General features: G+C 43.0%; 1 protein-coding gene across 1 annotated transcript in view; it reads right to left on the bottom strand.

Annotated features, from left to right (window-relative positions):
* LOC109877980 (uveal autoantigen with coiled-coil domains and ankyrin repeats protein) overlaps positions 1 to 19062 on the bottom strand; it is a 74324-nt gene extending 55262 nt beyond the window's left edge. The window contains exon 1 of the mRNA XM_031816556.1: positions 18853 to 19062. Within this exon, the coding sequence (XP_031672416.1) occupies positions 18853 to 18900 (48 nt within the window). The 5' untranslated portion in view covers positions 18901 to 19062. The remainder of the gene's footprint in view (positions 1 to 18852) is intronic.
* Between the last annotated feature and the right edge of the window lie 3037 nt (positions 19063 to 22099).

Raw genomic sequence — 22099 nt, forward strand, 5'->3', positions numbered from 1 at the left:
TGTGAAAAGGAACCACCAGCTTTCATATGTTCTCATGTTCTGAGCAAGGAACTTAAACGTTAGCTTTCTTACATGGCACATATTGCACTTTTACTTTCTTCTCCAACACTTTGTTTTTGCATTATTTAAACCAAATTGAACATGTTTCATTATTTATTTGAGGCTAAATTGATTTTATTGATGTATTATATTAAGTTAAAATAAGTGTTCATTCAGTATTGCTGTAATTACATTACCTCCTACTGGTTCCCCTTGCTGTCATGTGACCTACCTGCCTCCTACTGGTTCCCCTAGCTTTCATGTGACCTACCTGCCTCCTACTGGTTCCCCTTGCTATCATGTGACCTACCTGCCTCCTACTGGTTCCCCTTGCTATCATGTGATCTACCTGCCTCCTACTGGTCCCCATTACTATCATGTGGTCATTTCCTAAGAAACAATCTATGGTAGTGGTCACCAACCGGTCGATCATAATCTCCAAGGCATTCACCAAACACTCTTGTAAAAATCTTTTTTTAATCATCTTTTTTTTACCTAAGATAAAGCTTTGCATTCCATTTTTTGTATTGGTTTCACACTGTTGAAGGTAGGTGCACTTGATTCATTCTCCCTAGTCCTAGCAGAATGCAAAGTGTTCCCATTTTTGAACCACTTCATGTGTCTGAAGGCAGGTAGCCTAGTGGTTAGAGCGTTGGGCCAGTAAGGTTGCTGGATCGAATCCCTGAACTGACAAGGTACAAATCTGTCGTTCTGCCCCTGAACAAGGCAGTTAACCCACTGTTCCTAGGCCGTCATTGTAAATAAGAATGTGTTCTTAACTGACTTGCCTAGTTAAATAAAGGTTACATTTAAAAAATATATATACATTTTTAAAACTCTACCTAACAGGCAGACATAGAGAGCAAATCAAGTGCACTTATAGGCCTACTGCTGGCAAATCAGATAGCTCAGATCACCATGTCTGCACAGTTTTCTGGAGCCATAGCCTGTAAAAAGAAGCCTGGAACCTACAGGAAAGATGATACCGTAAGATTTCAAAACCATGACTTAGAGAATCAACAAAAACAGACTCAATGAATACTGCTGTTTTTATGAGTAAGTTCATGTTTAAGTTGTTATTCTGCACTGTGCCAACACCTTGTTCAACACTTTATTATCAGCCAGAAAATGCACTCTCTCTGGCCATAAGAGTAACAACATGAATTGGTGCAGGAAGCAGAAATAATGCAGTGTGACTTGAGTTTCACCATCAGCTGGAAGATGTTGTCCCCTTTTCTCAGCAGAGGGAGGGAGAGTGGGGGGGAAGGGAGGGAGAGTAGAGGGATGGAGGGAGGGAGAGTGGAGGGATGGGAGAGAGAGTGGAGGGAAGGGAGAGAGAGTGGAGGGATGGGAGAGAGAGTGGAGGGATGGGAGAGAGAGTGGAGGGATGGGAGAGAGAGTGGAGGGATGGGAGAGAGAGTGGAGGGATGGGAGAGAGAGTGGAGGGATGGGAGAGAGAGTGGAGGGATGGGAGAGAGAGTGGAGGGATGGGAGAGAGAGTGGAGGGATGGGATGGGAGAGAGAGTGGAGGGATGGGAGAGAGAGTGGAGGGATGGGAGAGAGAGTGGAGGGATGGGAGAGAGAGTGGAGGGATGGGAGAGAGAGTGGAGGGATGGGAGAGAGAGTGGAGGGATGGGAGAGAGAGTGGAGGGATGGGAGAGAGAGTGGAGGGATGGGAGAGAGAGTGGAGGGAAGGGAAGGGAAGGAAGAGGAGGGAAGGGAAGGGAGAGTGGAGGGTTGGGGAGGGAGAGTGGAGGGATGGGAGGGATGAGAGGGATGGGAGGGAGAGTGGAGGGATGGGAGGGATGGGAGGGAGAGTGGAGGGAGAGTGGAGGGATGGGAGGGATGATAGGGATGGGAGGGAGACTGGAGGGATGAGAGGGATGGGAGGGAGAGTGGAGGGATGGGAGGGATGAGAGGGATGGGAGGGAGAGTGGAGGGATGGGAGGGAGAGTGGAGGGATGGGAGGGAGAGTGGAGGGATGGGAGGGAGAGTGGAGGGAAGGGAGGGAGAGTGGAGGGAAGGGAAGGGAGGGAGAGTGGATGGAGAGTGGATGGAGAGTGGAGGGATGGGAAGGAGAGTGGAGGGATGGGAGGGAGAGTGGAGGGATGGGAGGGAGAGTGGAGGGATGGGAGGGAGAGTGGAGGGAGGGGAGGGATGGGAGGGAGAGTGGAGGAGAGTGGAGGGATGGGAGGGAGAGTAGAGGGAAGGGGAGTGGAGGAGAGTGGGGGGATGGGGAGGAGAGTGGAGGGAGAGTGGGGGGATGGGGAGGAGAGTGGAGGGAGAGTGGAGGGATGGGAGGGAGAGTGGAGGGATGGGAGGGAGAGTGGAGGGAAGGGAGGGAGAGTGGAGGGAAGGGAAGGGAGGGAGAGTGGAGGGAGAGTGGATGGAGAGTGGAGGGATGGGAGGGAGAGTGGAGGGATGGGAGGGAGAGTGGAGGGAGAGTGGAGGGATGGGAGGGAGAGTGGAGGGAGAGTGGAGGGATGGGAGGGAGAGTGGAGGAGAGTGGAGGGATGGGAGGGAGAGTGGAGGAGAGTGGAGGGAAGGGGAGTGGAGGAGAGTGGGGGGATGGGGAGGAGAGTGGAGGGAGAGTGGGGGGAGTATGGCTGAGAGGCCGCCTCACCACTGCTTCTTCCCTCCCCTCAGACTGACCATCAGATGAAGACCATCTGTATAGTAAAAAGAGTTATTTATTATGCTCACTCAGCTGTGACTCACAAATAATACAACAAATGATCTATTACCAGTGTGATCATATACCTAACATTTTAAAACAATGTCAAAATGGTCTCAGAAGAACAATATTGGCAGGACAATTCAATATGCAGTGATAATGTATTGGGCCTATAGCCAACTGCATGAACCTCATTGCCACAGAATGTTTTTAAATTAGTTAATGTTGCATATGCTTACGCTTTTTAAGTAATTAAAATACAAATCTGAGCGGTAGATCATTTACATTTGTTGAGAATAGGCTACTTGGCCTTCCGTTCAAACCAAACAGTCAGAAAGATTTGTAAAAAAATTATTCTGTGATCAAATGGAGTCAAGTCTCAGATAAACAGTCCCATCGTAATTCTCCAATGTTTTCCTCATGTTATCGGCTCTGTGATCTGACTCAGAAGAAATCTCTTTATTCTCTTCACTATTAGAAACACCAATAACGGTACATAGTAAAATATGACTCAGCCTTTGAACCGCAATGTTCACACAAAGCTCAGTGCTTTTGTTTAACTTTTCACAAACAAGTTTCTTTCCCTTCCATAGCCCCATTTATTGTAGTTGGCATTCCTCTGCTGAGACTTTTCTCTATTAGCCTCCCGGGCTTCCTCTGGCAGAGGACAGAGGGGGCCCTTCCTCTGGCAGAGGACAGAGGGGGCCCTTCCTCAGGCAGAGGACAGAGGGGGCCCTTCCTCAGGCAGAGGACAGAGGGGGCCCTTCCTCAGGCAGAGGACAGAGGGGGCCCTTCCTCAGGCAGAGGACAGAGGGGGCCCTTCCTCAGGCAGAGGACAGAGGGGGCCCTTCCTCAGCAGAGACAGAGGGGGCCCTTCCAGGCAGAGGACAGAGGGGGCCCTTCCTCAGGCAGAGGACAGAGGGGGCCCTTCCTCAGGCAGAGGACAGAGGGGGCCCTTCCTCAGGCAGAGGACAGAGGGGGCACTTCCTCAGGCAGAGGACAGAGGGGGCCCTTCCTCAGGCAGAGGACAGAGGGGGCCCTTCCTCAGGCAGAGGACAGAGGGGGCCCTTCCTCAGGCAGAGGACAGAGGGGGCCCTTCCTCAGGCAGAGGACAGAGGGGGCCCTTCCTCAGGCAGAGGACAGAGGGGGCCCTTCCTCAGGCAGAGGACAGAGGGGGCCCTTCCTCAGGCAGAGGACAGAGGGGGCACTTCCTCAGGCAGAGGACAGAGGGGGCCCTTCCTCAGGCAGAGGACAGAGGGGGCCCTTCCTCAGGCAGAGGACAGAGGGGGCCCTTCCTCAGGCAGAGGACAGAGGGGGCCCTTCCTCAGGCAGAGGACAGAGGGGGCCCTTCCTCAGGCAGAGGACAGAGAGGCCCTTCCTCAGGCAGAGGACAAAGTATCTCGCACTCTTTTTGGGCAACAAAGTATTGATTCATTTCTAAAACATGAGAACATCTGCTGCGAGGCACTCTGCAGTCTTGAGTAGGACTGGTTCCACACTGGCACAGTGAAAGAGAAGGTTTCTGGATTAATACAGTAGTTTCCTTGTCGTTTCATGAAGACAAAAAGGGGAGGAGCCTGGGCAATTCCAAAACGGAGGGCGCCACAGGGCGCCGTGCCATGGTGGCCTCTGATGTGAACAGAGGCTCTCCTCTCTCTTTGGACGAGCCTCTGAGTGGGAGTGTATTCAGCCTCTCACACACAGCCATAAGTGGGGGTGTATTAAAGTCTCTCCTTTTCACACGCACACACATAATAACCCCTTAGTGACAGTGCTTTCAGGCCCTGAGCAGCCAGACAGAGAAGTCTTCCACAGCACTCCAGGCCTCTTTTCATTGATTCCAGAGGGAGTGGAGACAGAGAATCTGGGCAGAGGAGGAGAACGAGAGGGGAAGTGGAGTGAGTAGGCACTGCTGTGCTTGTGAGGTTACACCATGTGGGCCAATCAAAAAGGTGGACAGGTCATTGGGGACCAGATAAACCTCTTCAGAGTAATTCTACAGAATGATGTCTGCTGTTAGTGAGTCAATGCTGGCCCACTAGACAAAACATTCCACTGCACATATAAACATGTTCAGGAGAGCAGCAGGTTTCCTTTAGCGGCTCATCACCTCAATAGGGAAGTTGACCAAACGCTTGTAAAATCTAATTTCCTCAACCTGCAAATCTATTTGATCATACCTTTAGGGTAAGAGTTTCTGTCTGAGGACGGACTGTTTTGGTTCATGAAGAGGTAAGGTACACAGCATTAAGTCCAGATGTTACAGGGCATCTTCTCACTTGTATTGCTGTAGTCATGACTCTCCCGGTTGTTCCCAAACAACCTTCAAATCAGAGCTTTCTCCTTCCAAACAAAGCACTACCGAGACCTGTTCCTCTCTCACCAGCCCAAACCCACCATCCTACCCCTCCACCAACCCAAACTCACTAGCCCAAACCCACCATCCTACCCCTCCACCAGCCCAAACTCACCGTCCTACCCCTCCACCAGCCCAAACTCACCGTCCTACCCCTCCACCAGCCCAAACTCACCGTCCTACCCCTCCACCAGCCCAAACTCACCGTCCTACCCCTCCACCAGCCCAAACTCACCGTCCTACCCCTCCACCAGCCCAAACTCACCGTCCTACCCCTCCACCAGCCCAAACTCACCGTCCTACCCCTCCACCAGCCCAAACTCACCGTCCTACCCCTCCACCAGCCCAAACTCACCGTCCTACCCCTCCACCAGCCCAAACTCACCGTCCTACCCCTCCACCAGCCCAAACTCACCGTCCTACCCCTCCACCAGCCCAAACTCACCGTCCTACCCCTCCACCAGCCCAAACTCACCTTCCTACCCCTCCACCAGCCCAAACTCACCGTCCTACCCCTCCACCAGCCCAAACTCACCGTCCTACCCCTCCACCAGCCCAAACTCACCGTCCTACCCCTCCACCAGCCCAAACTCACCGTCCTACCCTCCACCAGCCCAAACTCACCATCCTACCCCTCCACCAGCCCAAACTCACCATCCTACCCCTCCACCAGCCCAAACTCACCATCCTACCCCTCCACCAGCCCAAACTCACCATCCTACCCCTCCACCAGCCCAAACTCACTAGCACAAAAATATTTCATTTTATTTGGAATGCTAAGCCAGACATAATTAAACATGCATATTTAAATAATGAATGAGTTTGGGGGGACTAATATGACATATTAAAGCGTTAAACCGCTCACTAAAAGCTTCACTCATACATCAGTTATAATTAAAACCAAAATGATTCTCCAGTAGATTATTAAGAAAGACTCATCCTTTGTTCAAAAATGGCCTTTATACAGATTACAACTTGTAATTTATGACTGATTGAAAAACAAATGTTGTTTAAAGTATCGCCCTTTCTTAAACAAGCCACACAAAGCTGGTTACAATTTCAGTCTTATCCTCCAGAAACGTCAAATATACTGATTAATAAATAACATTCTTCAAGGGAAAAAAAATGGTATTATGTGGTATTATATTTATTAAAGACATTATGAATAGAAAACGGTGGAGTTATGTCACATATGCAGCTATCAGAAATATATGGGAGTATCTGCTCAATACAAACTTATAATCAACTGATTACAGCACTACCACAACACTGCAGGAGGCAAGTGGAAAAGGGAGAAGGCAGGGAACTCGTTTGTCTGCCATATAGTAAAGATACTAATTGGCTGAAAGGAACTGGCATAAATAGAAAAATATACCAGTTTCATCTAAGTACAAAAATGTTGACAGCTGTGCCATACAGGTTGCAAAATAAATGGGAAGAGATTTGTGATGTACCGATTCCATGGCACATGGTTTATGAACTGGTACAAAAAAACAACACTTGATTCAACACTGAGTTTTTCCAATGTAAATTATTATACAAAATTCTTGCCACCAACACACACACAAACACATGGGGCATACAACAATTTCAGCTCTGTAGATTTAGCTGTGAAGAGACAGAATCACTAAATAATTTATTCTGGAATTGCCCCTAAGCTTACAAATAGCAGTGTTGGGCGATCTGGAAGTCAACAAATAATAATATAATACTGGTAGGAAAGGTTTTCATCTTTAGTTCACCATCTGTGGATACGATTAGAAAGGTTCAACATGTATTTAAAACATCACAGTACAATGGAAAATATATGGCACATGGAAACCAAACAAAGATGGTCTATGGTGATAGGTGGGATGGGCTGACAGTGGCTGAGGGGTGAGATTAAAGATTAAAGATGTTTGGTAATGTATTAATGTTTGGTAATGTTTTAGTGTTTTAGTGTTTGGTAATGTTTTAGTGTTTGGTAATGTTTTAGTGTAGTGTTTGGTAATGTTTTAGTGTTTGGTAATGTTTGGTAATGTTTTAGTGTTTGGTAATGTTTTAGTGTTTGGTAATGTTTTAGTGTTTGGTAATGTTTGGTAATGTTTTAGTGTTTGGTAATGTTTGGTAATGTTTTAATGTTTGGTAATGTTTTAGTGTTTGGTAATGTTTTAGTGTTTGGTAATGTTTTAGTGTTTGGTAATGTTTTAGTGTTTGGTAATGTTTTAGTGTTTGGTAATGTTTTAGTGTTTGGTAATGTTTGGTAATGTTTAATGTTTGGTAATGTTTTAGTGTTTGGTAATGTTTTAGTGTTTGGTAATGTTTTAGTGTTTGGTAATGTTTGGTAATGTTTTAGTGTTTGGTAATGTTTGGTAATGTTTTAGTGTTTGGTAATGTTTGGTAATGTTTTAGTGTTTGGTAATGTTTGGTAATGTTTTAGTGTTTGGTAATGTTTGGTAATGTTTAATGTTTGGTAATGTTTTTGGTAATGTTTTAGTGTTGTAATGTTTTAGTGTTTGGAATGTTTTAGTGTTTGGTAATGTTTTAGTGTTTGGTAATGTTTTAGTGTTTGGTAATGTTTTAGTGTTTGGTAATGTTTTAGTGTTTGGTCATGTTTGGTAATGTTTTAGTGTTTGGTAATGTTTTAGTGTTTGGTAATGTTTGGTAATGTTTTAGTGTTTGGTAATGTTTTAGTGTTTGGTAATGTTTGGTAATGTTTTAATGTTTGGTAATGTTTTAGTGTTTGGTAATGTTTTAATGTTATGTGATTGCTTTATAACTGTTTCAGGTAATACAAGTTCTTGTGCTGTAATGGGAATAACCTGTTAGGGGAATAACCTGTTAGGGGAATAACCTGTTAGGGGAATAACCTGTTAGGGGAATAACCTGTTAGGGGAATAACCTGTTAGGGGAATAACCTGTTAGGGGAATAACCTGTTAGGGGAATAACCTGTTAGGGGAATAACCTGTTAGGGGAATAACCTGTTAGGGGAATAACCTGTGTGTAAATGTAATAATCTGCTGCTGTATTGGTGTGTGTTATCTGTGATGGTTTTGTTTGTCTTGTGTAGTTTCTTAATCATTGTACCTAAACGGTATGTGTAAACATGTATACGTAAGGCCCAGCTGTAAAAGAGACCATTGATCTCAGTCTGTTTTCCTTGTTGAAATAAAGGTAGAATAATGTAAAAGTACCATGTAAGTAAAATGTGTATGTATGTGAAATATATGCATATGTATCAGAAAAGCTGTAAAATGAATCAAATTAAAATAAGTGTGTGTCCCTCGAAGAGGGTTAATCATTTTAAAAGATACAGGCTGTCAAAACACCATGTTTCAGTCCAGGGGGAAACATAGTCAGTTGTACAACTGAATGCATTCAACTGAAATGTGTCTTCCGCAATTAACCCCTTCCCTCTGAATCAGAGAGGTGCAGGGGGCTGCCTTTCCCACACAGTGGAGAGAGTCGTTCAAGGGCTTGAAATGAGTCTGATTGCTCTCTTGCTCATCTCTTTAATATGCCATGGCTAATTTCAGAACTAAGTGCCCTGCCACTGCATGCATTTGTAAGATGTAGTATTCAAATGCTAGAGCCCACTGACTAGCAATGGATTCATTATTACTAATAAAGAATCTTCACTGATTCAAATCAGGACCTACTCCAATGGAGAGGCACTTGGAGTGGCTAATAAGTATCCAATCAGCATCTTCTGAGAGACTATGGGGCGGGTTTAACTCAAATGTGCTGCTTTGGTTTATGTCAAAACATTAGGTCTCCTGATTGTTGGATGGTGATCCAATTGCTGACAAATTAATTTAGCATAACATTCCTCATTACAGGCACCAACGGTTCATTGATGGTTTTGGTTCATACATACGGATTCACACACATACAGTGTACTAGTCTAAGCTAGTCCATTGCCAACTACCGTTGAAATTCATAGAATAACTTAGTGCTATGTTCACAGCAACAAGATCAGACCTGTTCCAGATTGATTCCCTTTTCACAGACCAGAAACATGTCATAGCAGGGTTTTCAGGGAGAAGGTGGGGCGACTGTTCATCAACTGTATAGTAACCTTTGAAAGTGTGTCAATGGAGCATCATACAGCACAAATCCTCCAATGGAAACCCACAGACCGCAATGCTTTCAATTAGGGCTGTCGCCGAAAAATAAATCTTAGCTGAGGAGATTCGTCTTTAAAATGTGTATTTTTCCATATATTAGACACACCCTATGTTTTAATAAACCAACTATATGTACTGAGCTTGTCTGATGCTTTAAGCATGCTGTTTGATTAAATAATTAAGACAAATGACTCAAGAGGGAGCCGGAGATCAAGATTTAAAAAATATATTTTTATTTGATTTTTATTTAACTTGTCAAATGTAACCTTCAGATAGCCTAACCAGAAGGAGAAAACCTGTTCCAGACCATCCTGTAAGAAGTAATCTGGTATTTTATGACGCTCCCACTGGATCAGAACATTACATTTTTCACTTTGATGCTGAGTGGTTATAGCAGTGTTTCCCACATTCGGTCCTCGGGAACCCAAGGGGTGCACGTTTAGTTTTTTGCCCTACAGTACACAGCTGACTCAAATGATCAAAGCTTGATGATTAGTTGAATCAGCCAAGTAGTGCTAGGGTAAAAACCAAAACATGCACCCCTTGTGTTCTTGAGGACCATGTTTGGGAAACCCTAGATTATGGAAAGGGAGAGAGCTGGAAATATTTTTCAAATACATTGAGGAACTATTTTCATTGTCATTGGATGTAAATTCAGATTTTGTTTGCTTGCTGTTTGAAGTGAGGAAAACATTACTTTGAGAAGCTCCACAGATCATTAGTGGTGGTGCGTTAACCCTACTACTGGTCATTTACTGGTACTACTACTGGTCATTTACTGGTACTACTACTGGTCATTTACTGGTACTACTACTGGTCATTTACTGGTACTACTACTGGTCATTTACTGGTACTACTACTGGTCATTTACTGATACTACTACTGGTCATTTACTGATACTACTACTGGTCATTTACTGATACTACTACTGGTCATTTACTGGTACTACTACTGGTCATTTACTGATACTACTACTGGTCATTTACTGGTACTACTACTGGTCATTTACTGGTACTACTACTGGTCATTTACTGGTACTACTACTGGTCATTTACCGGTACTACTACTGGTCATTTACCGGTACTACTACTAGTCATTTACCGATACTACTACTGGTCATTTACTGATACTACTACTGGTCATTTACTGATACTACTACTGGTCATTTACTGGTACTACTACTGGTCATTTACTGGTACTACTACTGGTCATTTACTGGTACTACTACTGGTCATTTACTGGTACTACTACTGGTCATTTACTGGTACTACTACTGGTCATTTACTGGTACTACTACTGGTCATTTACTGGTACTACTACTGGTCATTTACTGGTACTACTACTGGTCATTTACTGGTACTACTACTGGTCATTTACTGGTACTACTACTGGTCATTTACTGGTACAACTACTGGTCATTTACTGGTACAACTACTGGTCATTTACTGGTACTACTACTGGTCATTTACTGGTACTACTACTGGTCATTTACTGGTACTACTACTGGTCATTTACTGGTACTACTACTGGTCATTTACTGGTACTACTACTGGTCATTTACTGGTACTACTACTGGTCATTTACTGGTACTACTACTGGTCATTTATGTAATGGGGAATTGATAGACACTAACAATCAAAGGGCAAACAATTCAAACAAGGAAGTTATGAAACAATGAAGGAGCACAAAATGGAGGGAGAGCGCGCGTTCTGGATAGACGTGCCTTGTGCATCTTATTCACACTCCTTCTTCTTGGACTGTGGGAACCCTTCATCAATGGATTAGTCCACTGAGACAGGTGCAAATTAGACAGGTGACAGGTGTGCCATGAAAAAATATATATCTATTTGCAACTGCTCAACTCAAAAAATATATTGTTCAACCAACAGTCTATCAACCAAACAATCTACCAGTCGACTGGAACAGGGGTTTCTCTAGCATGAGTCCAGTACTATGCTGCTAATCCACATGGTACATTACATGACTTTCCTTCTGCTTAAGCCTCAGCTATTTGGACATTAATGCTTGATCGATCTTTGCCTGAGAACACCTTAGAAATACCTTTGCTACTTCCTCTAAGAGACACTGATGGCTGGCTAAGGGACATTTCAATAGAGGAGAATGTACAGTACTCAATTTAAAAAAAGGTGCAATATGCAGAAATCGCGACGCCATTTCCTGGTTAAAATTCTAATATTTTGCTTAACTTCAGTTTATGTGACAAAACAAGCAGGTGTTGAGAATCATTGTACCATCTAAACCACTGTGAAATATATTTTACATCACCAAAAATATATTATTTTCAGCTGTTTGAAGCTGGTGTACAAAACCGAAAGCAAAAGACACAAAAACTAAAAACTAAACTAACGGGAACCATAGAAATAGCACACATGGAACAGATCTACCGCTTCTTAGACTTGCTTTCAATGAGAATGACAGATCTATAACTAACATTTCTATGTGAATTTGATCAGGTCACCCAAAAAAGGTACACATTGCAGTTTTCAAAAAGGGGCAAATGTTAACTTTAAATTTCCAGGCATTGATAAACCACTATGAATCAATAGTATTGTCAGAGCACTACTGGCATCCAGCTACAGCGTTGTCTGACTGACTGACCACACTGTTCTAACCTCCCACACTGCAGCGGAGACCAGAGGTCAGAGAGCTTTTCATGCTGCTATGCACATTCTCTCTTTCCCCTGTAATCCTGGGGCTTTTACTCATGCTAGGATAAACTTCAAACCACATTGTTTCCTTCTCACCCAGCAGCAGCACTCTGGGACCTACATACACACACACAGGGCTTTCAGAAAAACATCCCATTTCCCATTGGGGTGAGGCCAGCCCAGCTCCATGCTTCCACAGGAACCCATCAATCGATACGGCAGGAATGGGTTCTGTTCTGGGAAAGGATGTCTAGACTCTCGTCTACACTTCAAAATAACCCTCTCTCTATAGTTTGTGCTCTTTATGGTCTGTTTCTCTGTTGAGATGACAGTCTGTCTACTAGGGTTGTCATTGTGCTGGTTGTCAGAGTCATTCAGAGGACAGGCTTCTGATGAATCACAAATAAATGTTGATATGTTATGGATGTCACAGTGACTCATTCACTGTGTGTCCCTGTGTGTGGAACATCTGTCCTAGATAGGGATTTAGTTCATTAACACTTGATCCACATGAGTTCATTTTAATGCAAGGGTGTATTTCTGAGAAAGAGGTGACCTTCAGACGAGTCATCTATCCTCATCTATTATATCTGGGATCTGTTCAGCTGATCTGTACATGCAACGTACATGTAGCTCCTGGAAAGCTGTGAACATGAATAACCTCAACATTCCACTATAGCCGACATGTCAACTTCTGCTGCCACTCACATGGATCTGGAATTAATATGAAACAGTCCATTTATAATAGGCATTTATGGTAAATCAAACGAGATGGGTAAACATTACCTCAGACTATCAACATGACTCCACAAAACCAACCCACTAGTCCTCCTCTCCTCAAAAGCTCAAAACCAACCCACTAGTCCTCCTCTCCTCAACAGCTCAAAACCAACCCACTAGTCCTCCTCTCCTCAACAGCTCAAAACCAACCCACTAGTCCTCCTCTACTCAACAGCTCAAAGCAAAGTAATAGAAAGAAAATATTTTGTAAAGAAAAGTTTGCTTGCTTGCGTGTGTGTGTGTGTGTGTGTGTGTGAGTGATCGAGAGAGAGATCGAGAGAGAAAGAGTGAGTGAGTGAAAGAGTGAGTGAGTGAAAGAGTGAGTGAGTGAAAGAGTGAGTGAGTGAAAGAGTGAGTGAGTGAAAGAGTGAGTGAAAGAGTGAGTGAAAGAGTGAGTGAGTGAAAGAGTGAGTGAAAGAGTGAGTGAAAGAGTGAGTGAAAGAGTGAAAGAGTGAGTGAGAGAGAGAGAGAGAGAGATGCTGCAATGTTTTTACCTAGGATAGTTTCATATAGTTGGCAAAAGTAGTTACTCTTGAGGTTAGCATCATTTTAATTTAGATAGAATTTTGATTAACCACATGACAATTATTTTGCGATACAAAGACATTATTCAAAATTAAATGAAACTGTTCCACGGAAATACGAAAACCATAACTGGCACGCAGATCGGTAAATGGAAAGTTAAATTGGCGTTCCACATGAAAAAGCTGACCGACTCCTCGTGTAGCTTATTACAGGCAACCTCAGGAGAGTAATGGCAGAATTTGCGAATCTCTGGCTCCCTCGAGTCCTTTGTGTCTTATTTCATCAAACAGAGTGCTTAAAACATCAGACAAGTGCAATAGTTGCTTTTATTATAACACATAGGGTCTGTATTCACATATCTATTTGTAAAAATACACGTTTAAACATTTCGATCAGACGACTTTCGGTCGACCAAGATATTTCTTTATGTCGGGGACAGCCTTAAGACAGCTACATTTCCTAATGTTTTGCTTAAAGTTAATCTTGCATTTTACGGGAGAAAAGTAGGGCTGGCTACACCGAAAAGAGTACTGAAGAAAAGTAGGGCTGGCTACACCGAAAAGAGTACTGGAGAAAAGTAGGGCTGGCTACACTGAAAAGAGTACTGAAGAAAAGTAGGGCTGGCTACACTGAAAAGAGTACTGAAGAAAAGTAGGGCTGGCTACACCGAAAAGAGTACTGAAGAAAAGTAGGGCTGGCTACACCGAAAAGAGTACTGGAGAAAAGTAGGGCTGGCTACACTGAAAAGAGTACTGAAGAAAAGTAGGGCTGGCTACACTGAAAAGAGTACTAGAGAAAAGTAGGGCTGGCTACACTGAAAACAGTACTGGAGAAAAGTAGCTACACTGAAAAGAGTACTAGAGAAAAGTAGCTACACATCAGTCAGAGCGCTGTCTGTTGATAGAATGCCTGTTTCTGAGTTCTCATCCTAGTGGAGAAGTGCAACAGAAGGAGATAACTTGCTAGTTATCTAAGTAAGTTGCTGACTTAAGGTGACAGGGCATCATATTGTTAGCTTTCTGCTGTGTTTGAGAAGTCAAAGTCCTTTGGATGAGTTATCTTGATTTTCTTGTGTTATTTCTCCTCTCTGTTCTTGGCCCATCTGCTCCTCCCCCATCTTCTCTGAGCAGAGCAGGCAGGCCTGTTGTCCTAGCGTGTCCTCATGCTGTTCCAGAGCCAAGACTGTTCTTCCTTCTGTTACACTGTTACGCCCCTATACCCCTGCCAATTTACCGCAGCAGGGGGAAGATTTTGTGGGCAATTTGACATTGAAGGTTACTTGTGGGGTCAGTGACAAAGATAGTTTTAGACCTGCTCCTAATGATTACACCCCAGCATGTCTAAGGTGTGGTATTGAATGCACCCTACTTCATTTAGTCATTTGTCAACACAAACACTGGCCTGTCTATCACCTCACTCATCCGAAAAAACAGAACACCAACAGCTGTCTGGCAAACTTTCCTAACCTCAGACCTGTCACCGTTATTCTCTGTGATTTGTGAAGAGCTGTGAACAAACTAATATGCCAGAGCTCCACATCTGCATGAGTTGATGAGACTTGACAGACCCAAACACAGTGGAAAAGATTCAGGCACCAAAGCATTCACAAAGCCCAAATCAATATGAGTGAATCGAAACGAGCAAACAACTTGTTCTCATTCAAGAGGAACAATGTTGCTAAAAGGCCTCGGAGGGATGGACTGTCAAAACTATCTAAAAAGAAAATAAGTGTCAAACTTTATCAGAGGCTAAAATGTTTGGTAAAAAACAAAGTCCTTTCAAATGCTTTCTGAGGCTGAAGAGAAAGTGTGACCTACGTCAGCTTACTACCTCAAACTCAAAACAGCAAGGTGTGGAATGTGGAAATGGATGGCTCCCGAGTGGCACAGCGGTCTAAGGCACTGCATCTCAGTGCTAGAGGCGTCACTACAGACACCCTGGTTCGATTCCAGGCTGTATCACAACCGGCCGTGATTGTGAGGCCCATAGGGCGGCACACAATTGGCCCAGCATCGTTCGGGTTTGGCCGGTGTAGGCGTCATTGTAAATAAGAATTTGTTCTTAACTGACTTGCCTAGTTAAATAAAGGTTAAAAATATATTCTAATAATCTAAACATACACCCTGACATTATTCTCAATGGCAGAACTAGGGCCTGTTTACAGTTCAGTGTCAGAAGTGTTGAAAATCAAATCCCCAAAATTGTCACATCCTCTGAAAACAAAAGGTGTACCATGAAATGCTTACTGACAAGCACTTAAAGAACAATGCAGTTCAAGAAATAGCAGCTACATACATGGGGTACCGGTACCGAGATAATGTGAGGGGGTACAGGTTAGTTGGGGTCATTTGTAAAGTGACTATGCATAGATGATAAACAGCTAGTAGCAGCAATGTAGAAAAGGGGAGGGGAGAGGATTGAGTGCAGATTGTTGACAGTAAGTAGCTTTCTGTAGGTTGAGTTTGATAAGGGTCGAATCAGTCTGGCAGCCTCAACAGAAAGTATAGCTCAGCACTCAGGAACAATCTCTCTAAATACAAGATCATTTCTGTCAAACGGAGTGTAAAGGAGGAGCTTACTATTGGCTGCCTTTGTCCTAAAGACCTGAAATGAATCCCCAGGATCTTATTCGGAACACAGAAAAAACTAAGGAATGTGTAGAAAAAACTACATTGCAAAACTTAGTGTACGATTTCCACAAGTGGCCGTGGTCTGGATTAGATTCAGCTATTGTTCCCGTTCCAAAAGGACTCATGCTGACTCACTCTCACACAGCTGTTGGACCACTTGAAACAGCACAATCATCCTCATGGGTTTTGGAGTAAGCAGCCATTACAAACACAGCTGTATATAAGTGTGTAGGCTCTGCTGTATATAAGTGTGTAGGCTCTGCTGTATATAAGTGTGTAGGCTCTGCTGTATATAAGTGTGTAGGCTCTGCTGTATATAAGTGTGTAGGCTCTGCTGTATATAAGTGTGTAGGCTCTGCTGTATATAAGTGTGTAGGCTCTGCTGTATATAAGTGTGTAGGCTCTGCTGTATATAAGTGTGTAGGCTCTGCTGTATATAAGTGTGTAGGCTCTGCTGTATATAAGTGTGTAGGCTCTGCTGGACTGTAGGGTGTGCTTCATTTTGTGTTCTGTAGTCAGTTACTGTAGTTCTCATAATAACAGTGCAATATGATGAGGGTGTGGGAAGAGTTCCCTGTTACACCCATGGAGAAGCTGGCTCACGAGACTAATGCTGTCAGTTCAGTAGGGACATGCTAGTCCGTTTTTTAGGTTACAGGCAGTATCACCTCATGTTTCACACAGACAAATCAAAGTTTTTTAGGTTACAGGCAGTATCACACAGACAAATCAAAGTTTTTTAGGTTACAGGCAGTATCACACAGACAAATCAAAGTTTTTTTTGTCACGTGTGCCGAATACAACCTTGCAGTGAAATAAATGCTTACTTACAGAGTTCAAAACCAATTTTCTTTTGGTATGAAAGATCACAAGGAATATTCTTTTGGTATGAAAGATCACAAGGAATATTCTTTTGGTATGAAAGATCACAAGGAATATTCTTTGGTATGAAAGATCACAAGGAATATTCTTTTGGTATGAAAGATCACAAGGAATATTCTTTTGGTATGAAAGATCACAAGGAATATTCTTTTGGTATGAAAGATCACAAGGAATATTCTTTTGGTATGAAAGATCACAAGGAATATTCTTTTGGTATGAAAGATCACAAGGAATATTCTTTTGGTATGAAAGATCACAAGGAATATTCTTTTGGTATGAAAGATCACAAGGAATATTCTTTTGGTATGAAAGATCACAAGGAATATTATTTTGGTATGAAAGATCACAAGGAATATTCTTTTGGTATGAAAGATCACAAGGAATTTTCTTTTGGTATCTTTTCTGTATGACATCAATATCAATCAATTCCAAATCGACCTCCTGTCCCCATGAACATGTGTAGGTCTAAAGGGGTTGATTAAGGGTAACCATGATATCAAATGAATCAATCAGGAAGCTCAGGTCAACATGAGGGGTCTAGAAGTAGGGCTCAGGGCCTTGGAGTTGGACAGATAATAGTGATCTGCAATGTGTAAATATTTCTCTCTTCACAGACAATTTCTTGGGGCACATTTTGTAACTCCAGGCATTTGCACTGGACCATCCTGCAACGTGCTACTACCCCCCCATCTCAATTCCAGGTCCCTTCAGCCTCTCCAAGCACAACAGTATGCAACAAGGCCAATATGAAATGATCAGTCAAATGTCAATCGTGTTTTCTAGAAACGATGGGTGGCCGTCTGCGCTATTTGAAGATTCTTTATATCCAATAGTGTCTGTTACAGGTCTGGAGGTTTCAAAATAAGAATACCAGGAATCCTGTTTTCAAGACATGACCACCTTGCTGCCTTTTAAATCAGTGTGCACCTCCATCGCTCCACAGGGGAAATTAATGCTTTTCTCAAGCTATGTTCATTATTATGTCGTTTTTTACTAGGCTAAACATTGGCCTGCAGCTCATCACCATGACCTGTGCGTTTCTCGCCTCTGCAAACGTGTGAGACAGGTCCACTGTGATTTAAATTGAATGGAATTCCTGAATTCCTTTTCTAGGGACTGGGCCACAAACTTGGACAATAAACAGCTCTTGGCTTTGTGCCTTTCTCATGTTAATTAGCCTACTGTGGGGAGAAGGGGCTGTCGCTGCCAAACATCCACACAACTCCTGCTGAACTGAGTAGAATCATAATACTACTACCCTGCAGGCTGTATGGGATATAGCAGGAATAGCCTAAGGGATACTCACTCATTCCCTTAGCATAATAATACAGGGCACTTCCAGAAATAAATAGTGGGCCTACTGGCCTAACCTGTACAACAACTAAATATTCTTGGTATATAGTCAACATTAGGCTACGATATAGCATATAAAGTATATATATATATATAGCATACACGGTATATATACATACACATATATTTTAGAGTGTCTTTTAGAGTGCATCCATATGATATAACATCCGTGTGGAATTGCTAGCCCTGGAACATGTAAAGGCACGACAGTCCCCTGACAGATATTGTAATGTTGCCTATGAAAGGTTCTCGCAGTCTGTACAGTCGGTGACATCTGCATCTTGCAGTTGTCTCAAATTGCCTGTCTTTTATAGGCGCCTACAAGCCAGCGACAAAATATGACGCAATAAAACAATAAATGCTGTTATAGAGGACATTGATCGATATTGCTGAGGCTCAATGGCCCTGAAGTGCCGACTGATAGAGATTCTAAACAATGCTAACTTTGTTGCACAGATTTACACACGACACGATGCCCTCCATAGGGAGAACATTTGGCGCTATTGGACGCTCGTGTCGTGGGTGTATGTTCCAACATCCTTTCTCAAAACCCCACTCCCCTGCCCACGAACACAGTTGGATAAACGAGCATGTTTCAATGTGAAACTTTTGTTTTAAGCATTTGTCAATAAGACAATGATTAACAACAAGATCATGACAAACGGGCTTGATGTAGCCAAACCCCGATTAGCTTGGGTTGGTAGGCTTTTGTTTGGGAAGCTCGAAACTTTGTAACAGGAAAACTTGGTTGATATCATTTGAGTCCGATATATCAGACTACACTGCACTTTACTAAAAATGAATGTGTAATTCACAAAAAGTTCTGATTCAACTTACTGTGAGCGTAACTTCATGCTTTTTCAGTCGGTACTTGAGACTCTTCATTGTTGCTGTTTACCTGGTGATGTTGAAGTTGTAAATCTTATTATTCAACATTTATAATTTAAGATGTTGACAAACGTTTCATTTCTAAACGAAACAACTTTTTCTCCGCTGAGTACCGTACGACTTTCACCTGACGCAAACCAACTAGAGCTGCTAAATTGACAACCAAATAAACCAATGAGAATACAATGTGTCCCGTACCCTTTGGGTTGTAACCAATAAGTCGTAACTGAAGGAGGGACTTCCTTGTTAGCTTGGGCAGCCGTACTTTTGGAGGTGATGGGAAAACCCACCGGACAACCTAAGTTTCTGTGGTGATGTGACGTCAGGTTTACCTGGCTGAAAGAGGGAAATGGCGGGACAGACAGTACAGGCTTTTCCGAACCTGGCTTGCCTACAGCAATTCATAAATAGATTATTAGATTTATGATCCACACTAGAGCTCATATATCCCACACACACATATTAATTCCCCAAAACATTCCTAGGTCTACTTATTTTTTGTAATACTGGAATGTTACAAATATGAAAAAATTACAAAATGATGACTAGGGGCTCTGTTTTTAAACATGACTTAATACAAGACTGAATACATGACTGAATTCATGACTGAATTCATACCAACCAAGTGTTGTGCTCATGGAACTGCACTAGACACCGTGAGAAACTATGAGCTCATTTATGCATATACTATAAATAATAGAATGCATTAAGTTGTGCAACTGACTAGGCATCCCCCTTTAATTGTTTTGTCCTTAATATTGTACAGACCTTAAGCCAACACCTAGCAACCTGGTCAAGAGGTTCGGACCTCTGGGCGTAACGGTTAAGGTGTTCGCTTGACAGTCGCTGGACCAGGGTTTGATGCATTGGTGTCATAAGTGGGATGGCACCAATGAGGCCATGGAATAGGTGTGTACATGTGAAGGACTGTGTAGAGAAGCGTGAGGACATTTTCTCTCTCCCGAAGGAAGGGGTGATGTAGAAACCTTAACCCAACACCTAGCGACCTCGTCAAGGGGTTCCAACCTCTCGTTTTTGTTACGGTGTTGACTTGACAGTCGCTGGACCGGGGTTTGAGTACTCATGGATTATACACAATATACACTGAGTGTACGAAACATTAGGAACTCTTTCTATGACATAGACTGACCCAGGTGAAATCTATGATCCCTTATTGATGTCACTTGTTAAATCCACTTCAATCAGTGTAGATGAAGGTTAAAGAAGGATTGTTAAGCCTTGAGACAATGAGACATGGATTGTGTATGTGTACCATTCAGAGGGTGAATGGCCAAAACAAAATATTTAAGTGCCAACCAACAGTTTCCCGTGTATCAAAAATGGTTCACCATCCAAAGGCTATCCAGCCAACTTGACACAATGGTGGGAAGCATTGGAGTCAACATCGGCCAGCATCAGCATGCATATTTTCAGGGTTAATGTATGTTAGGAGAGGAATTTACTAAACATTTGTAGATTTGAACACTGAACTGGTTGGGTACGAGGGGGGCAATACTACACAAAGTCTCATCCAAATTGTTCTAATAAAATATATGTTGCCTTGTAATGTACACTGTCAATGTGGAATCAATTAAGCAGACAATTACTTTCTGTGGGACGGCTCAACTCAACCAAGTCGAAAAAGAGAAAGATTGCCCCCTTCTGGGCAATTATTTTCCCAGTTTAAAATAATTGCTTGGTTATTGATAACAACATAAGTCACAACATAATTAAAATCTGCGCTGTAATTGAACAGTTGCTTGTTTACTTTTTGCTCAAGAAGAGGAAATTGTCACATGTTTCATGGAAACATGAAAAAGCGCATAGTTTATGAATCATTTTCAGAATGAGATTCATATTTTTTGTTGGAATAATAAATACAACTTTTAAAGGCCTAGCCTCCCACCTCCCACCTCCTACCTTGAACTACCTCCCAAAGAATGTCTAGCTCCGACACGTCAATACACTGAACATAAAGGGCACAGTTCTGTCTTATACACAGGCTCACTATGCTGTCTTTCATTCAAGTGAAATTCTACAGTTCGGCTCAGAGTGTATGTACAGTATGTTGCATTGGAGGCTGCTGAGGGGAGGACGGCTCATTATAATGGCTGGAACGGAGCGAATGGAATGACGTCAAACACATGGGTTTGATACATTTGATATCATTCCACTTATTGCACTCCAGCCATTACCACGAGATCGTCCTTGCCAATTAAGGTGCCACCAACCTCCTGTGGTATGTCGACTGGATGTTGTTGTTTTTTTACTATAGCTCTCAAAGTCTCCATAGCAACAGCGTTGCCATGGATTCCCCGTAGTACTGCATTGCTGGCAACGCTGTGTCCTAAACCTGTGTGATTGAAGCCAGAGAAAACTCCTCTTCCACTGAACAGCCTTTGTCTTATCGAGATGTTATACAAGGTCAACAGGCATCGCTGCCTGTCAATAGCAGAGCTGACCATTAATGGTCATGGGTTCCTGCTAGCACCCAACAACAGCATTATGTCCATGGCACACTGTACAGGGAAGACTGGATATATAAGCCACTACTTCTACAAAGGTAGATTTTGTTCGCCTGACTCAAATCTGTGTATATACTCAAACTACACTGAAGAAAATTATAAATGCAACATGTAAAGTTTTGGTCCCATGTTTCATGAGCTGAAATAAAAGATCCCAGAAATTTTCCATACACACAAAAAGCTTATTTCTCTCAAATGTTTGTGCACAAATTTGTTTATATCCCTGTTAGTGAGCATTTCTCCTTTGCCAAGATAATCCATCCACCTGACAGGTGTGTCATGTCAAGAAGCTTATTAAACAGCATGCTAATTACACAGGTGCACCTTGTGCTGGGGACAATAAAAAGGTCCATCTAAAATGTGAAGTTTTGTCACACAACACAATGCCACAGATGTCTCAAGTTTTTAGGGAGCAAGCAATTGGAATGCTGACTGCAGGAATGTCCACCAGAGCTGTTGCCAGACAATTGAACGTTAATTTCTCCACCATAAACCACCTCCAAAGTCGTTTTAGAGAATTTGGCAGTACGCCGAACCAGCCTCACAACCGCAGACCATGTGTAACCATGCCAGCCCAGGACCTTCACATACAGCTTCTTCACCTGCAGGATTGTCTGAGATCAGCCATCCAGACAGTTGAAACTGTGGGTTTGCACAACCAAAGAAGTTCT

The sequence above is a fragment of the Oncorhynchus kisutch genome, unplaced genomic scaffold (genome assembly GCF_002021735.2).
Source record: "Oncorhynchus kisutch isolate 150728-3 unplaced genomic scaffold, Okis_V2 scaffold822, whole genome shotgun sequence".
Classification (NCBI taxonomy): Eukaryota; Metazoa; Chordata; class Actinopteri; order Salmoniformes; family Salmonidae; genus Oncorhynchus; species Oncorhynchus kisutch.